Genomic DNA, 17,500 nt, shown 5'->3' with positions numbered 1-17,500 from the left:
CTGCATGTATGTATCATCACACACGTTCTCACTGCATGTATGTATCATCACACACGTCCTCACTGCATGTACGTATCATCACACACGTTCTCACTGCATGTATGTATCATCACACGCGTCCTCACTGCATGTATGTATCATCACACATTCTCGATGCATGTACGTATCATCACACACGTCTCACTGCATGTATGTATCATCACACGCGTCCTCACTGCATGTATGTATCATCACACATTCTCGATGCATGTACGTATCATCACACACGTTCTCACTGCATGTATGTATCATCACACACGTTCTGACTACATGTATGTATCATCACACACGTTCTCTCTGCATTATGTATCATCACACATTCTCGATGCATGTATGTATCATCACACAAGTCCTCACTGCATGTATGTATCATCACACACGTCCTCTCGGCATGTATGTATCATCACACACGTTCTGACTGCATGTATGTCCGCTTGTATGACCCGTAGCGTGTGCATACTGTTGGTGCTGGTGAGTGAGTGAGTGGTGGATGCCCGCACACTTAACACTGGTCGTCATTTGATCAGGTCAGGTCTCCCTGGTGCATCCTAACGATGTAATCTGGCCGCCAGTCCGACCTCATGACCTCCAAGTGACGGGTAGGGAAAGAGGAAGGAGAAACATGGGGAAGGACGGGTGTACGAATGGGCGAGACGAAGAGAGAAGAGGTGACGAGATGGTAGGAAGAGGAAGAAATCTTTCCCATTCTCCATTCGTTCTCTTATGATGGTATACAATGTAAGAGGTAATAATGATAATAATAATAATAATAATAATAATAATAATAATAATAATAATAATAATATCAACAATAATAATGATAATGATAATAATCATAATAATAATGAATACTTTTACTGTTACACTCATTATCAAAATAAATGTTAAGGCCTACATTTTTCGAGTGAATGCATTGTGTCCTTACATTATCATCTGAAATGTCACCACTTTCATATATATATATATATATATATATATATATATATATATATATATATATATATATATATATATATATATGAGAGTCCTTCCATACACATTATCAGCTGCGACAGGAACAGAAGAGAGAAAGAGAAAGATGGAAAGAGAGAGAGAAAAAAGAGAAGAATCCCCTGTATTATGGGAGCTTGGCTAACACAACCTTCCTCTCCCACAATGAGATGATAAGGTCGTTTAAAACAACGACACAATGATAACTAAGTCACACCTGAGCCGTGTATCTTGCCGGTATAGGGGCGGGAGCGGCCGAGTGCTGGATCACACACACACACAGAGCGTGTGTGTGTGTGTGTGTAACGCTCTAACGCTGCTGAGCTGCCTCTGACAGCTTCATTACTTGAGCTGGAAATTTCGTGTTGCATAATCGTTCCTTCCATTCCCAGTGGCCTGCGTCTCAAGATCTGCTGGTCCTTTGTTACTGCCACTTCCCTTGGCTGTGTGGACCATTGTTTGTGGCTTAGTATCATTTTGACGGTTTTTTTTTATGTATTTTCTGACGTGGTTTATGTGACCTTTGTTTCTTAATAATATATAAAATGATACATAATATATAATATATGATATGGGAGCGGGAAACTGGAAATCCTTCCCTCCAGTTTTTACTTTTCCAAAAGGAACAGAGAAGGGGTCCAAGTAAGGATTTTATCCCTAAGGTTCAGTCCTCTGTTCTTAACGCTACATTGCTAACGCGGGAAATGGCAAATATATATAAAAAGCAAGAGAATATATATATATATATATATATATATATATATATATATATATATATATATATATATATATATATATATATATATATATATATATATATATATATTATATCGTACGTAAAGAGACGAAAAATGAATACAGATATGAAAAGAACATTTCGAACTGCCAGATGAAGATACAATGTCCCAGAAATACTAATCAATACGATATAGACTTTCTTATTGCTAAACAGATCACCGAGTTTAATTTCCTTGAAAGGGTACTTCATCTAATCTGCCAATACAGTGAATTCCTTGTTTGGGAAAAGCATATGATTATGAAAGACTTAATTAACTCTCTTAGCCAGAGAATCATTAATCAATCATATCACTTAATAAAAACCCTCGCAAATTACATTAGAAGTATGAGTAATGAAGAATGTAAAGACTTCGATCAATTTCGGGACGTCGAAGGGGTAAAAAAAATGAAAAAAAAGTGAGAGAATTATAATCAACTATATAAGATTTTGAGAGGACATATTACAGCAAGTTTAAGATCTGGCCTTTCCTCTGGAGTGGGGGTTAACTCACCTCGAAAGTGAAGCAATCTCTTAATTGCCAATATATAATTACGGGGAAGAGGCGAAAGTTTCATACGATCCAATCATGTCCAGGATCCGGAGAGGATTTCCCCAACTAGCGATCATAACATTGAGACGCCAACCGTCCAAAAAGATGCGACAACTCATGAACAAGTGTGGGATCCTTGGGATAGAGGGGAGCACACATGACCTGAACAAGTGTGTGATCCCTGGGGATAGAGGGGAGAACACACATGACCTGTAGATATACATCGATGTATATCAGTTGATTTATATTTCTCTCTTGTGTCTCCCCTGATGATGTGATTATTACACGAAAGTGCACTTGGGAACTTATCGTGTTTCATTTTCCCCGTGGACTCATAGGAATATATATATATATATATATATATATATATATATATATATATATATATATATATATATACCCGTGAGGTGTGACATCACATTTGGGGATTGAAACATTCCAGAAATTCACACGAACGCGGAACCTATGCTGAAAATTGCTTTCTGCATCGCTCTCTACAGAATCGAGTCTTGCAGTGTCTCATTACAGTGTTGACACGCATGGTATTATCGTGCACAAAGACTAGACTGCAATGATACCTTTCTGAAATGGACAATTCAACTGACCCATTTACATACACATATATTGTATTTCTATCGAAGAGAGAGAGAGAGAGAGAGAGAGAGAGAGAGAGAGAGAGAGAGAGAGAGAGAGAGAGAGAGAGAGAGAGAGAGAGAGAGAGAGAGAGAGAGAGAGAGAGAGAGAGAGAGAGAGAGAGTGTCACAAACAGCCAGGATATTTCTGAATTTGTTTGAGCCACTCGTTTTCTCTACGTATTTTGTGAAGAGGATTTCTGACTATCTCTTTATTATTATTCCCTCATGGCGTAGCATCTCCAGACATCCTTAATGATGATAGTGGAAGCACTGCTGCTTCCTGGCGTATATATATATTTTTTTTCTGAGGTAGAGATGATGCTGAGCTCTGTCTATCGTCTTGTTTCTATGTTTCTCTAATCTCTCTCTCTCTCTCTCTCTCTCTCTCTCTCTCTCTCTCTCTCTCTCTCTCTCTCTCTGCCTCCTGATATATATATATTTCCATGTTCTGTGTGCAAGGATCACATCTCACTAGGTTCCGAGACACCGACGGAGGTCACGGAAGCACTTCCCATGTACTACTCTTGGTTCACTCAAATTTTTATATATGTTTAATGGCCAGATGATGGAAGTGTGTTCTCACACATTTATGGATGAAACTGAAATGCCAATATTCCAATTATAACTTTTGCTTCCACATATCAACACAGACTTCTTTTTTCTTTTCTTTTTTCGGTGAATGGTGTTTTTTTTTCCCCCACGATTTTTTCTTTAATATTATTTTTACTATCATTGTGGATTTTTCTATGTCAAATCTTTGACGACATTAGAATGTCGATTTCCTAGTTTGTTTACACTTTTGAACCCTTTTCATCATAGAATATATTTCTAGATATTTGCATTGTGATTATCTAGTATTGTATATCATTTCTACTAATTTACTAGTATTATTTACTACTATCACTAACTTACTATTATCACAAATTAACTAATACGACTACTTTTTCACCATAATCATGAACGTGAGAGACTCTGACCATTCTACCTTGTCTTCTAAGGCGACGGGAGACAATCATATGAACACTGAAATGCGTAACAAGAATGTTTAGTAAAGTTACCCCTGACGGAAGAAGAAGGACTTCCTCTACCCAAAGACGCCTTTCTATTAAGACTCACAATACCAATGACAGTAATTGAAATGTATATATCAAAGGAAAAGTAAATATATATTCACTGCGATTCCGCTCATGTTATCACAGTCGCTACTCGCTCTGCTAATACGTGATTATAAGATCATTAGTTTGTTAAACCACTTAATAATAGAAGTTTAATGATGTCATTACAGCTTTGCATAATTTAGGAGATGAAAGAGTACGAATACGACTTGGTGTCATATAAATCCACATTAACTAGAACGAAAGACTTTTAACGCCAAACAACAGAGAGATAAATTCAGTTAATTATGGTCGAGATTAAGCTGCATCTCGCTGGTAATTAAGGAAAAGTTTAATGACAGTTTAACTGCATTTTATGCAGTCTGGAATAATCCAAATGGCTCCCAGAGAACATCTTTCCCCATATCACAAATTAAATAACACGTAATGACTCTTTGATTACACTCTACATCCGCACGGTTCATTCATCTGGTTCAGTGTCGCATTAGGTTGTATTTATACAACGTGAGTTTGTGATCAAAAATCTTTCGGCAGAGGAGAGGAAGGGAAGAACACCTCTGCTTGTGTCAGATCTGTGGGAGGCGGAGGTGAGGAAGTGGCGAGAGGTGCCACACAGTGAGTGATGGAGTGCACGGTTCCCAGAACTGACACTTCTAGGTGAAAGTTCGGCTGTAAACATCAATATCATCACTGTTGGTCACTGGACCTACCATATATATATATATATATATATATATATATATATATATATATATATATATATATATATATATATATATATATATATATATATATATATATATATATATGGCAAAGATACTGCTCAGTCTTCCAGGGTGAATCTTTCTTAGTCCGTTATGGGAGAAATATTTTTCCTCCCCAAACAGTTTTCAACAGGAAATCCTAATCATTAATCGCTTACGTAAAAAAAAAAAAATCTGTTCGGAAAAAAGAATAAATTTCTCGATATTTTTTCTTGTTTTTGAATACAAAATTGTTTTCAATCAGTGCAAGATAATATTTTCTTTACTAACAAAAAACAAAATAAATTTTCTTACTTGGTAAAAGTATGAATGATTAAGCACTGCTAAAAACGGTTTCCACACACACACACACACTCACACACACACACACACACACAAACATACAAAGACACACACACAGGTGCTTCCCTGCGGTTGTCTCAGAATGTAAACCAATAGTTCGTATGTCCACGTCCTCACCACATCTGTTTCTGTGAAACATATTCTTGTTATACACATTAGATTCTCAAATGAATGGACTAAAGTTGGAAAGAGATACTGACTAGTCATATTTTGTTTTAGTTTATACTGAATGTGTCTTATACATCTTCAGTTAGAATGACTCAATCATCTTTATAAGTGTTTGCACGTTTTGGAGTCAAATGGTTTTCAACATTCACTCGTTATTAATTCCAAATCATCATCATAATATAAACCAGTACAAAATATAAATTTCTGTTATGTTTAAAAAGATCTAAGGCTCTATTTTGCTTTTCGATCAAGCAAACAAGGTGTGCTATGTTATACATAATGGAAGCCTAACTCAAGCCTTATGAAAGGCTCTGCCTATCACTGTGATCCAAAGTTTATTCCGAAAAGACAAAATGTTTCATTCATGTTCGTACCGGGAAAAGTTGTTCACTTCCCGCCGGATGGTGGCCACACATCCTCCGGGGCCTGACGACCTGGAGGCTCTTGTCCTCTCAGACTCTGGGATAATGTGTGGCCGAAACGCGTTCCTGCACGTTAAGGCCTCGAGGAGGAGGGGAAAAAAAATATAAGTGAAGCAAAAAAAATGATGAATTTTGAGAAGATTTTCATTAACGGTGGATGTGTGTGTGTGTGTGTGTGTGTGTGTGTGTGTGTGTGTGTGTGTGTGTGTGTGTGTGTGGGGTGACATAATGATTAAATACTTAAGTTACGGGCTGAATGAGGAACGCGATATGTAAAAATATTTACAATAAGCTTTTACGGACCACACAAAAAAAGGAAAATAATTTGGATTTCATTCTTTACAAACGGGTAAATCACCACAAGATGACAACAATAAGGGACAGAGAATTCTGATTGTTTTCTTTTTCCCCTTTTTTCCTGGCTGACCCCGTTGTCTTCAGTAACGATGGGTGATATGGCCATAAAGACGGCCGACGCGAATGTAAATGCTAGAAAGAGACCTGAACAATGGGAGTGATGGTGATGATGATGATGATGATGGTAGTTAGGGTGTAATTGAGGATATGGGCAAACTTCGTTATACACATAAGAGTCTTTGACATGAGGGAAAAAACGTTTGGATATTAAAATCGACGTCCATAAGAATGCTGAAGAACTTTTACCAGCATTTCTTTTTTTTTTTCAAAGATAACTTTAATTACGCTCATATTTTCTTCTGGAGATCCTCCTCACTTAAAAGGACTATTCTGTGTTTATGTGGTCTAAGTTTTCTGAGAATTCTCTGAGAGAACTGAGGAAGAACAAGAATAAAAGAAAGTCTGTGATAAGAAAAAAAAATGTAAAAATATACTTTAATGTTTCGGTGGATATATATATTTTTTTGAGAAAGAAATGAAAAAATTATTACGAAAAGATAATTGCGTAGGATTTTCTGGGAGAATTGTGGAAGAGCAAGAATAAAAGAAGTTAGTGGGAAAAAAAAATGTGAATATACTTTTAACGATTCAGTGGAGAAATATTTATTGAAAAAAAAAAAGAAAAATATATAACGAAAAGATAATTGCAAAAGAAAAAAGGAACTGGAGAAGCTGATGTAAGGAATAGATAAACAGAGTGCAGAGGAAGATGAGAAAACCAACTAAATCACTTATTTCATACAAAAGAAATGTATTTCACTGGGTCCTTTTTGAGCCAGCAGTAATAGTGATATGATTGGTGAGCTGAGATAGGAGGCAGGAGACAGACTGGCTATTCTTAGCGCCAGAGAACATACGCAAACCAACATCACTCAACGTCGGAGATGTAAATGGTCGAAGGATGTTTGATTCAGGCTCGAGAGACGAGGAACTTGTTGAATGATTATCACGAAGTTTGCCTCGAAGGCGTGAAGAAGTGTGTCGCCCGGGACGACCTATACGCGCGATGGTGAGGCTGAAGCGCTCATCAATATGCACTTGTCATAGAAAGTTAGATGAGGGGACATCAAACATTGGCGGCGAACTGAACGCGGGAGGTAAAACTTGACCGCGTGGGCGAGAGAACCAGAGGAGGGGAACACACACGGACGGGGTCACCAGGTGGGGTAATGGAGACGTTCTTCCTCTTCTCTGCACTGGTGACCTGAGTAGTATTACAGGGAACGATTTTTGTAGTTTTCGGGATAGAGAGGGGGCGTCTTCATGGCTGGGATATATGTAGAGGCTGAATATATATATATATATATATATATATATATATATATATATATATATATATATATATATATATATATTTATTTATTTATTATTATTTTGCTTTGTTGCTGTCTCCCGCGTTTGCGAGGTAGCGCAAATGGAATTTTACAAAGATCTCGCTGTACCGACGAAGCAGTAAAGAAAACGGCAGCCTGCCTTTTTGCAGCACTGCTGAATATATAGAGAAATACAACACAATATCGCCAGCTGGGATAATCTTCCCGTGCACCTGCACGAGACACAAAAACCACGTCCAGACTTTTGTCATGGGGACGAGTTTTCGACGAGTCTATCAACGACCACTCACACAGAGGGTGAGTAACCGCCTGAAGTTTTCTACTGGTGTAAATCTCCACCTGAAGGCTGGCTGGCTGGCTCTTTAGATTTATGACCTTAATAGGTTGAACTCTCTTGATATATCACAGTGTCTCATAAACTTGGTACTCTTTTTTTTTTTCCTATATGGTATGGATTGTATTGCTTAACGATCTTTAACTCTTGATGACCGGTGAATCAAATACGATAAACACATACTGATATATATATATATATATATATATATATATATATATATATATATATATATATATATATATATATATATATAAGGAAATGATAGTATACGACTCAATGCGAATGCACAGCAGACTACCACGCGAAAAGTTCATCTTTGTCCACTTTCCATTTTCGTGACATTTGGGTTATACGCACTGTCGCAGCAACCCAGGAAACACTACATGACTTGTCCTCTTTCATTACACGTAATACGTGATAAGAGCCCGAGCCAGACACAGAATTAGTCACTGTAATAATAACCTGTGTGTAGTTTACTATCATCATATCCTGGCATTACTAAGATTTCGGATGTAATTCTGAACATGGATTACATCCTAACTTTCATCGTGGATGTACATAATTGGCAGAAATATTCAGCATAAACCATTCCTCGTCCTTAATTTCCTCCTCCTCCCGTCTGTCTCATGGTAGCGGGTAACCGCTCCTGGTCAGTTTTGAACGCCGAGGTCAGTGACCCCAGAGTGAGTGATTGCTGTCGCCTCTGACACAAGTCTGGATTTCTGAGTGTTAACCTACAGATAATCATCACATCAACGTTCACTCATATCATACACTTTGGTATACCTACATCCGTCATACATGCATGTTTCCTCACACTGAGATCCACTTTCTCTCACGTGATGAAGATCAACAGGAAGTGGTGGTACAAATACAGGACGGAAATAGAGGTCGGTGTTTTCATTTTTCGCAGAGCTCATTTCCAGCTTTTCGTGGTCTTTTTTTTCTTTCTCTCTCTCTCTTTCTGTCGGTCTGAATAAAACATAGTCACTGCTACAGAGAGGTAGTCTGGCTCAACTGTAAATATGTCCCCCCCGTATCTGATCCTGCCTGATATGTAAGCAGTCAGCTTTGGCGAGGTTTGAAGCTTTTCTCTATTTCTTTTTTATTTTTCTTTTGAAAATATTTTGTAGTTTTTTTTTTTTTTGTTCATGGTGATTAAAAGTGGACATGCTGCACCAAAACAAATTTTTCGACAAGCACGTATATTCATATGCACAAACCTATACGTTAACCCTTATTTTTTTTTCACAATACAGGCAACAAATTTTACAAACACTTAAAATAACCTAAAAACAAGATATAGAAATACTTTCTCATAAATGTAATATATATATATATATATATATATATATATATATATATATATATATATATAGGCTTTGATAACCTCACATGTCAAGTCTGTTGTGATACACTGACACAAGCCCCTCCGAAAGGCGGTGTCGTGAACATCGCTTGTCTACATATTGGCTGAACACTCCATCCTCCAGCATGACCTAGCCTGCTGCTGGGGTCTTACTAAGATATATATATATATATATATATATATATATATATATATATATATATATATATATATATATATATATATATATATATATATTTCTCTCTCTCTCTCTCTCTCTCTCTCTCTCTCTCTCTCTCTCTCTCTCTCTCTCTCTCTCTCTCTCTCTCTCTCTCTCTATATATATATATATATATATATATATATATATATATATATAATCGACGCCTCTTGTCGAAATATGGAGTTTGTGTATACGAGGACAACAGATCTAAGCAGTTTCTTATCATTCTCGTACGGGAAATCTGAGTTTTAATCATTAGAGAACTCTACTCAATATTGGAAGGTTGAACTTGCAAAACTACAGACGAAACACACACACACACACGGAACTAGGGAGATCTGCAGGAGTGAGGAGTGTATATTACAGGTTGTTTGTATGTTGATGGTAATACCGAGCAGAGAATGGTCCTAACCAGTGCAGTTCAGGTTTTATGTAATTGGCCTGGAGGCCATCAGGAGCGAACAAGCAGGCGGGAGGAACTGATGAGACATGGCACTCGTAAAGAGAGTGATTTGTTGTGGATGAGGCGATGGATGGATGGATGGATGGATGACAGTGTTTGACAATATGGATGAAAGGAAACAGGAAAGAGAGAGAGAGGAATACTAGAGGAAGATGGGGCACAAGGTAGGAGGTAGTACAGGGTCGTGAGAGAGAGAGAGAGAGAGAGAGAGAGAGAGAGAGAGAGAGAGAGAGAGAGAGAGAGAGAGAGAGAGAGAGAGGGCTGCTCAGTGTATCGGGGACAGGGCCATCATTACTGCCACGATGGTTGGTTGCTTCCAAGCGGTTGGCTAAGCACAGGAACTGGCACTAACGACAGGTGGCGGGGGGTCGTCGTCTCCTCTTGACACGAACGACCCTCAACCACTTACCCACACGACAACCGTCCCACTAACCCACATAACAACCGTGCCACTAACCCACACACCAACCGTGCCACTAACCCACAAGACAACCGTGCCACTAACCCACATAACAACCGTGCCACTAACCCACATAACAACCGTGCCACTAACCACATAACAACCGTGCCACTAACCCACATAACAACCGTGCCACTAACCACATAACAACCGTGCCACTAACCCACAAGACAACCGTGCCGCTAACCACATAACAACCATGCCACTAACCCACATAACAACCGTGCCACTAACCACATAACAACCGTGCCACTAACCCACAAGACAACCGTGCCGCTAACCACATAACAACCATGCCACTAACCCACATAACAACCGTGCCACTAACCCACATAACAACCGTGCCACTAACCCACATAACAACCGTGCCACTAACCCACATAACAACCGTGCCACTAACCCACATAACAACCGTGCCACTAAGCCACACAGCAACCGTGCCACTAACCCACACAGCAACCGTGCCACTAACCAACACAGCAACCGTGCCACTAACCCACACGACAACCGTGCCGCTAACCCACACGACAACCGTGCCACTAACCAACACAGCAACCGTGCCACTAACCCACACAGCAACCGTGCCACTAACCCACACGACAACCGTGCCACTAACCCACATAACAACCGTGCCGCTAACCACATAACAACTATGCCACTAACCCATATAACAACCGGGCCACTAACCACATAACCACCAAGTGCATGGTAGAGGGAGGGAGGGAGGGGCGCGCGGGGGGCGGGAGGTCGGGGTGAGTGGTGGGTGTACGTGTCCCGTGCAGGAGGCACCAGTGCACTAGGAGAGCAGCAGCAGCAGCAGCAGCTCAGTTTCCCTCTATCCCCCGCCGAGCACGGAGGGTCCTCGCCACCCGTCGTCGTCATCGCCTCACTCACTCACTCCACTCCCTCCCTCCCTCACCGACAACCTCGTCGCCGCACAACTTCTGTCTCTCAGCGCGCGCTCACCTCGCGCTCCGGGGAAAGGAATGTGGTAGCGAGAGAACAGTTCTTCCTTTTGCGGGGAGGGGGTCTTGGTCGCTATGTAGTTACTTCAGGCGAAAGTTTGCCTGCCTGGGGGGAGTTGCACAGACTTTCCTCCGACGCCTTTTCGTCTCTGATATACACAAGGTGTATAAACTCTCTGTACGATGTATATCATGGATGATGATGTGTATGTTCGTCATACACATTTATGATATTTAGTCTTGCCTGTTGAACCCAAAGTGAATATCGCAAGTCTGGAAGGTTATACAGAGTCGTCACAATGTTGCAACAACTCTTGATCTATCGTGGAAAGATGAAGTGCGAGAACTTTAGACTAATCTTGTTTTAATTTCATCTCAAAAAAGACTGGAAAAAAATAATAATAATAAGGGAAAAGACATAGTGAAGTTCCTCCCATTAACGCTAAGATGAACGTCTCCGACTTCGACCCTTTTGAGTCGAACTGTACCTTGGCCGAACTCCGAACTTACAACTTGAACGAGTCGGAGTGGGACTCCCTGCAGAACTTCACCCTCGAGGGGAAGTCAGGCACCAAGAACTGCTCGTACCTGCAGCAGCACATCGTCGACCTCACCTGCTCCAGCAGTGACGACTACCTGTGCAGGTGCGCCGAGGAGGTCTACCGATACTACTGCTCCGACAACCCGCTCTACTACTCGTACATCTACCGCGTCATCGGCACGCTCTTCCAGGGGATCATCTTCGTCATCGGCGTCATCGGGAACGTGATGGTCGTCATCGTCGTGGCCAAGAACAAGAACATGACCACGCCGACGAACTGCTACCTGGTGAGTCTGGCCATCGCCGACTGCGCTGTCTTGATCGCCGCCGTCCCACAGGAGATCGTCAGCTACTACCTCATCGGCAACCACTGGATCTGGGGCCACGTCGGCTGCGCCATCATGATCTTCCTCCAACACCTGGGCATCAACGCCAGCTCCCTGAGCCTAACGGCGTTCACGGTCGAGCGGTACATCGCCATCTGCCACCCGATGAAGGCGCAGACGGTCTGCACGGTGGAGAGGGCCAAGAAGATCACCCTCCTGGTGTGGGTGTTTGCCGTGTGTTACTGTTCCCCTTGGCTCTACCTCACTACAGTCATCCCCCTCTCCTACGCCGTCGACTACCCGACGCAGGAGTGTACCTTCAAACTCTCCAGGGACCAGTACTTCCTCTACTACTTCCTAGACATTATAGTGTTCTACGTGGTGCCTCTCCTACTGTCCTGCGTGCTCTATACTCTCATAGCCAGGATACTCTTCACCTCCCAAGTGCCCAAGAACCCCACGGTCAACGGTCATCATGATAAGAAGAGAGCCAATTCACCGCGGGTTCAGGTGCAGTGATCCTAGAGCATTGACGTGCTAGTGTGTGTGTGTGGCGGGTCTCCCCTGCTGGGGCTTACTGACTGAGGAAAAAGTAATATGATGGAGGATCTTTTTTTCTCTCTCTTTCTTTCTTGGTGTGTGTGTGTGTGTGTGTGTGTGTGTGTGTGTGTTTGACAGTACACCTGCGTTTATGTAGACATGTTTGGATGTATACATATGAGTACTTCATCAGTTCTGTGTGTGGAGAAATTTCTGTGTGTGTGTGTGTGTGTGTGTGTGTGTGTGTGTGTTGGATTAAGCCTGCTGATCTATATCATACTCCACACTGGAAAAAAATCCACAGAAACGAAATCACACCAACGAAGAGAACTTACTACCCTTGACCTCATCGTTACGACCCTTCGCCATGATGATAGGCCCTTTACACTCATGGTCAAAGTCCATGCCATCATACCCAAGGGTCGTACCGTCGTGCCCAAGGGTCGTACCGTCGTGCCCAAGGGTCGTACTGTCGTCCTCAGGGTCGTACAGTCGTGCCCAAGGGTCGTAACGTTGTCCTCAGGGTCGTACCGTCGTGTCAAGGGTCGTACCGTCGTCCTCAGGGTCGTACCGTCGTGCCCAAGGGTCGTATCGTTGTCCTCAGGGTCGTACCGTCGTGCCCAAGGGTCGTACCGTCGTCCTCAGGGTCGTACCGTCGTGCCCAAGGGTCGTACCGTCGTCCTCAGGGTCGTACCGTCGTGCCCAAGGGTCGTACCGTCGTCCTCAGGGTCGTACCGTCGTGCCCAAGGGTCGTATCGTTGTCCTCAGGGTCGTACCGTCGTGCCCAAGGGTCGTACCGTAGTGCCCAAGGATCGTAACGTCGTGCCCAAGGGTCGTACCGTCGTGCTCAAGGGTCGTACCGTCGTGCTCAAGGGTCGTACCGTCGTGCTCAAGGGTCGTAACGTCGTCCTCCACGGTTCACCGCTGCGTAGTGACCAATCTATACATACACACCGGCCCCTGCCACCCAACCAAGCATGCTAGAGTTCACCCTACATTGGTTAAGTTTAACATGGTATGGATCAATGAACCTAGTGTGGCTGAGTTAACTTCGTTACGTTAACTTAACAGTCGGGTCCCCTGTGTGGCTACCACCCGTCCAACAGTCTGGTCTGTGTATAGTTACGACAACCCTCACGTAAGGCTGTCTCAGAGTGGTAAATGAATTTACATGTCCACGCGCGAGACAATGCTGCTCTAAATGTGAGAAAATGTACAGGCTACACACACACACACACACACACACACACACACACGCACACACACACACACACACGCACACACTCGCACACACACACACATACACACGCACACACACACGCACATACACACACATACACTCGCACACACACACACGCACACACGCACACACACAACGCACATACACACACACACACACAACGCACATACACACACACACACACACACACACGCACATACACACACACACACACACTCGCGCACACAGACACACACGCACGCACACGCATATACACGCACACACACACACACACATATGCCTCGGTCTGTCTATCCCTGAATATAGATATACATGTATTCATACGGCTAAAAGTGCTTGACCATACGTTCATGGACATAAATATATGCATATGTGTATCTATACGTACACAAAATGCAATCCAAGAAAGGTATATATGTAAATGTATATATATATATATATCTATACATACGTATATAATGCTTCAGCTAATATACAAACGTACATGAATAAATGTATTAGTACACACAGGACTGCATATCTTGAAACACAGACGCTCACAAATGGAGTTCCGTAATGCGGACACACATATCTACATGAATAAATACACCTTACAAATGTAGACACACACACACACACACACACACGACCGCTTATTTGACTGGTTGCTCAGGTTTCTGGGTCATGAAAGCCGTCAACGTCAAGTTATAACCACAAACAGTAAAACTCATGAACACCTTCGTCAGGTGTTCATGGTGATCATGTCACCACCGTGCATTGTATCATGGCGTGTGCGACACGAGATACGACTTTCATCACAACACTTGAAGTGTTCAGGCGAGATCGATGGAATGGAAAATGGACAGTTTTCTGAGAGATGTAGAGACAGAACAACCAGGGGACATAACAACATGAAATACAGAATATAAAAAAAGAGGAAAAAACTTATAAATTACGAAAAAAAATGTGGTGGATGTATACAACAGACTGACTGATGACTTGGTTAATGGAGGCAACATACATAGATCTAAGAGGCTGTATGAGGATAATGGAGTGTTCCAAAGTTGCTGGCCAACGAGTGAAACACTACTTCCCTTATAGCACGAACTGGTAATATAAACATACCAAAATGTCGGCATCTTCCGATACAAATCGTTTCAGACATTTCCCGACCTTTCGCATCATTCCTTCAAACCTTACAATGCGACTTTCTCTCATTGTTTACAAGGAATAATAAATGTCTTATCCTTATCAGTTATCAATATTTCATTTACAGACGATACAGTTCTCTTTGGGCTCCGTGAATAAATTCTTCCAGGCGAATAATTGTGACAAAAGTTTCTTCGTAACGTCAAAACTGATTTCCCTCGTAGACACAAGAACAGCATTGGTAGTTTTTGGATCCAGATGCACCAAAACTGACCAGATTTAAATAAGTTTCACTATACCAGCCTTTACTAAAAATAACCCGGACCTACTTACAACCAACGCTGAGAAATTAACCAGAATAAACTGTTAATAAAACTTCAACGGGTAAAATCAATCAACTAAATTCAAATTTCTTAATTTATCCGAAAATTTCCGCCAAGAATATTGAATAAAAAAAAGATATGTTTGTCGAACACAATGAAATACATAAAATCAAGTAAGCATCATATCAATTAATAATTTAACATTAATAGCTTAAATTTTCTTACAAAAAAATTCATTTAAATTTATATAAAAATTCATGTATAATAAATAGAATTCAGTCTAACATAACTACTACAAGTAAAATCTTAAACGTTATTCTACATGACGGATAAACCGACACACAGTGACCACGACCGATCATGTGGTTATACAGTGGGAGCTGACGCCTCACTCGACCATCTAAACACATCTAACACATCCTTCCCCTTCCACCTCTCGTCTGTGTACGTCTGTTTGTGCATTCAAGCGTCAGGCTACCTCTGGCTCAAAGTGTGTTCTAAAGAGGAGGATGGGGTGTGGGGAGGAGGGCAGGTGGGGTGTCTTACAACCTCACACAACTTATTTCCTCATGTTCTACCTCCACAGTAAACTGAGAGTTTACTCATCATAAAATGTGAGTTTACTCATCCCAAGGCGCTCATCCACCGTGATGGGCAACTTACCTCTTTGAGATTCTTAAGGATTTCTGTAATCCCGGCCAACCGCCGCCATGTCCTGTTAACCATATGAATGAGAGAGAGAGAGAGAGAGAGAGAGAGAGAGAGAGAGAGAGAGAGAGAGAGAGAGAGAGAGCACCTACCTACGAGTACCTACGGGGAGATGTAGCCGCCTGGGAGAAGTGATAAAGCTCTCTCTCTCTCTCTCTCTCTCTCTCTCTCTCTCTCTCTCTCTCTCTCTCTCTCTCTCTCTCTCTCTCTCTCTCTCTCTCTCTCCCTCTCTCTCTCTCTCTCTCTCTCTCTCTCTCTCTCTCTCTCTCTCTGCAAAATCCACTGGGAAAGAAATATTGCTATGGTTCACAACACGCCTCGCCTGCCGGGCAGTGGACTGTAGAAGTGAAACACGGCAGGAGGAGAGGGGGAGAGAGGTAATGGGAGTTTGTGTATCTTTCACTGTGGCAGTATTACCCAACCTATCTTTCTTATCTTCTCTCTCTCTTATCTCTTCTCACCCCCCCCCCCCCACACACACACCACCCCACCTTTCGGTGGAAGATAAATCTATCAACATTGTTACAGTTTTTTTTTTTTTTAGAATTATTATCATCATTTTATTAGTATTATTATTATTTTCAAATTCACAAATTGTAACAAGAATTAAGCTATCCTTTGGATTCCCTTACATCTGCTCTGCCTTCCACTCTTCCTACATTTCAATCTTTCCTTCGTCTTTTCATCGCTTGGGAAAGACATCCAATCCTACGTAGCAATCGTGAACATGTTACTGAATACGGGACATCCAAATGGTACGACAAATATGACAAATATACATTGAATTCAAGAAAAATTTGTATTCAAGGAAAATGGGTTTTTTTGTTGCACTTTGCAACTCAGCTCAGCACAATTTAACTTCCTTCCTGTGATGCAGAGGAAAATATTGTATTTGATCCACAAAGATCTGCAAAATGTAATCCAGTTTGTACAATTATTCCTCCATGAGGAACCATACAGGAGCTGTGAGAGCCAGTCTGGTCAAAGAATTATTTTGAACATTTGAAGGACTAGTCCCAAGTTTTTTCGATCGGTCGTTATACCTTAATGACCCTTCGAGCTAATGGACCTAAAGCCTATCAAAAGGCAAACCAGCGTATCTGACCCACATGAAAATAGAATGAAATAAACAATACAAACCATTTCCCAAAATTCTTTTGTTACATTTTCGTCGAGTTCTGTTGGTTGTGAATTCAAAATTCTGTCATGTATGGAAATTCATTGTGAATATTCAATTGGAAATTAATTAGGACCAATGTTTTCCCTATTCTTTTAATGTTTCATGTTCAATCTTTTGATTTTTTTTATTTTGTTTTCAGGTATTCGTGGCTATCTTTCAAAAAT

At 41.4% G+C, this 17,500-nt stretch overlaps 1 protein-coding gene across 1 annotated transcript in view; it reads left to right on the top strand.

The window, feature by feature from the left end:
- The first annotated feature begins 11,207 nt into the window (after positions 1–11,207).
- LOC139754057 (thyrotropin-releasing hormone receptor-like) overlaps positions 11,208–17,500 on the top strand; it is a 40,708-nt gene continuing 34,415 nt past the window's right edge. The window contains exon 1 of the mRNA XM_071671073.1: positions 11,208–12,727. Coding sequence (XP_071527174.1) covers positions 11,798–12,727 — 930 coding nt within the window. The 5' untranslated portion in view covers positions 11,208–11,797. The remainder of the gene's footprint in view (positions 12,728–17,500) is intronic.

Source organism: Panulirus ornatus, chromosome 16 (assembly GCF_036320965.1).
Source record: "Panulirus ornatus isolate Po-2019 chromosome 16, ASM3632096v1, whole genome shotgun sequence".
NCBI lineage: Eukaryota > Metazoa > Arthropoda > Malacostraca > Decapoda > Palinuridae > Panulirus > Panulirus ornatus.
This window is presented reverse-complemented; position numbering and strand designations above follow the sequence as displayed.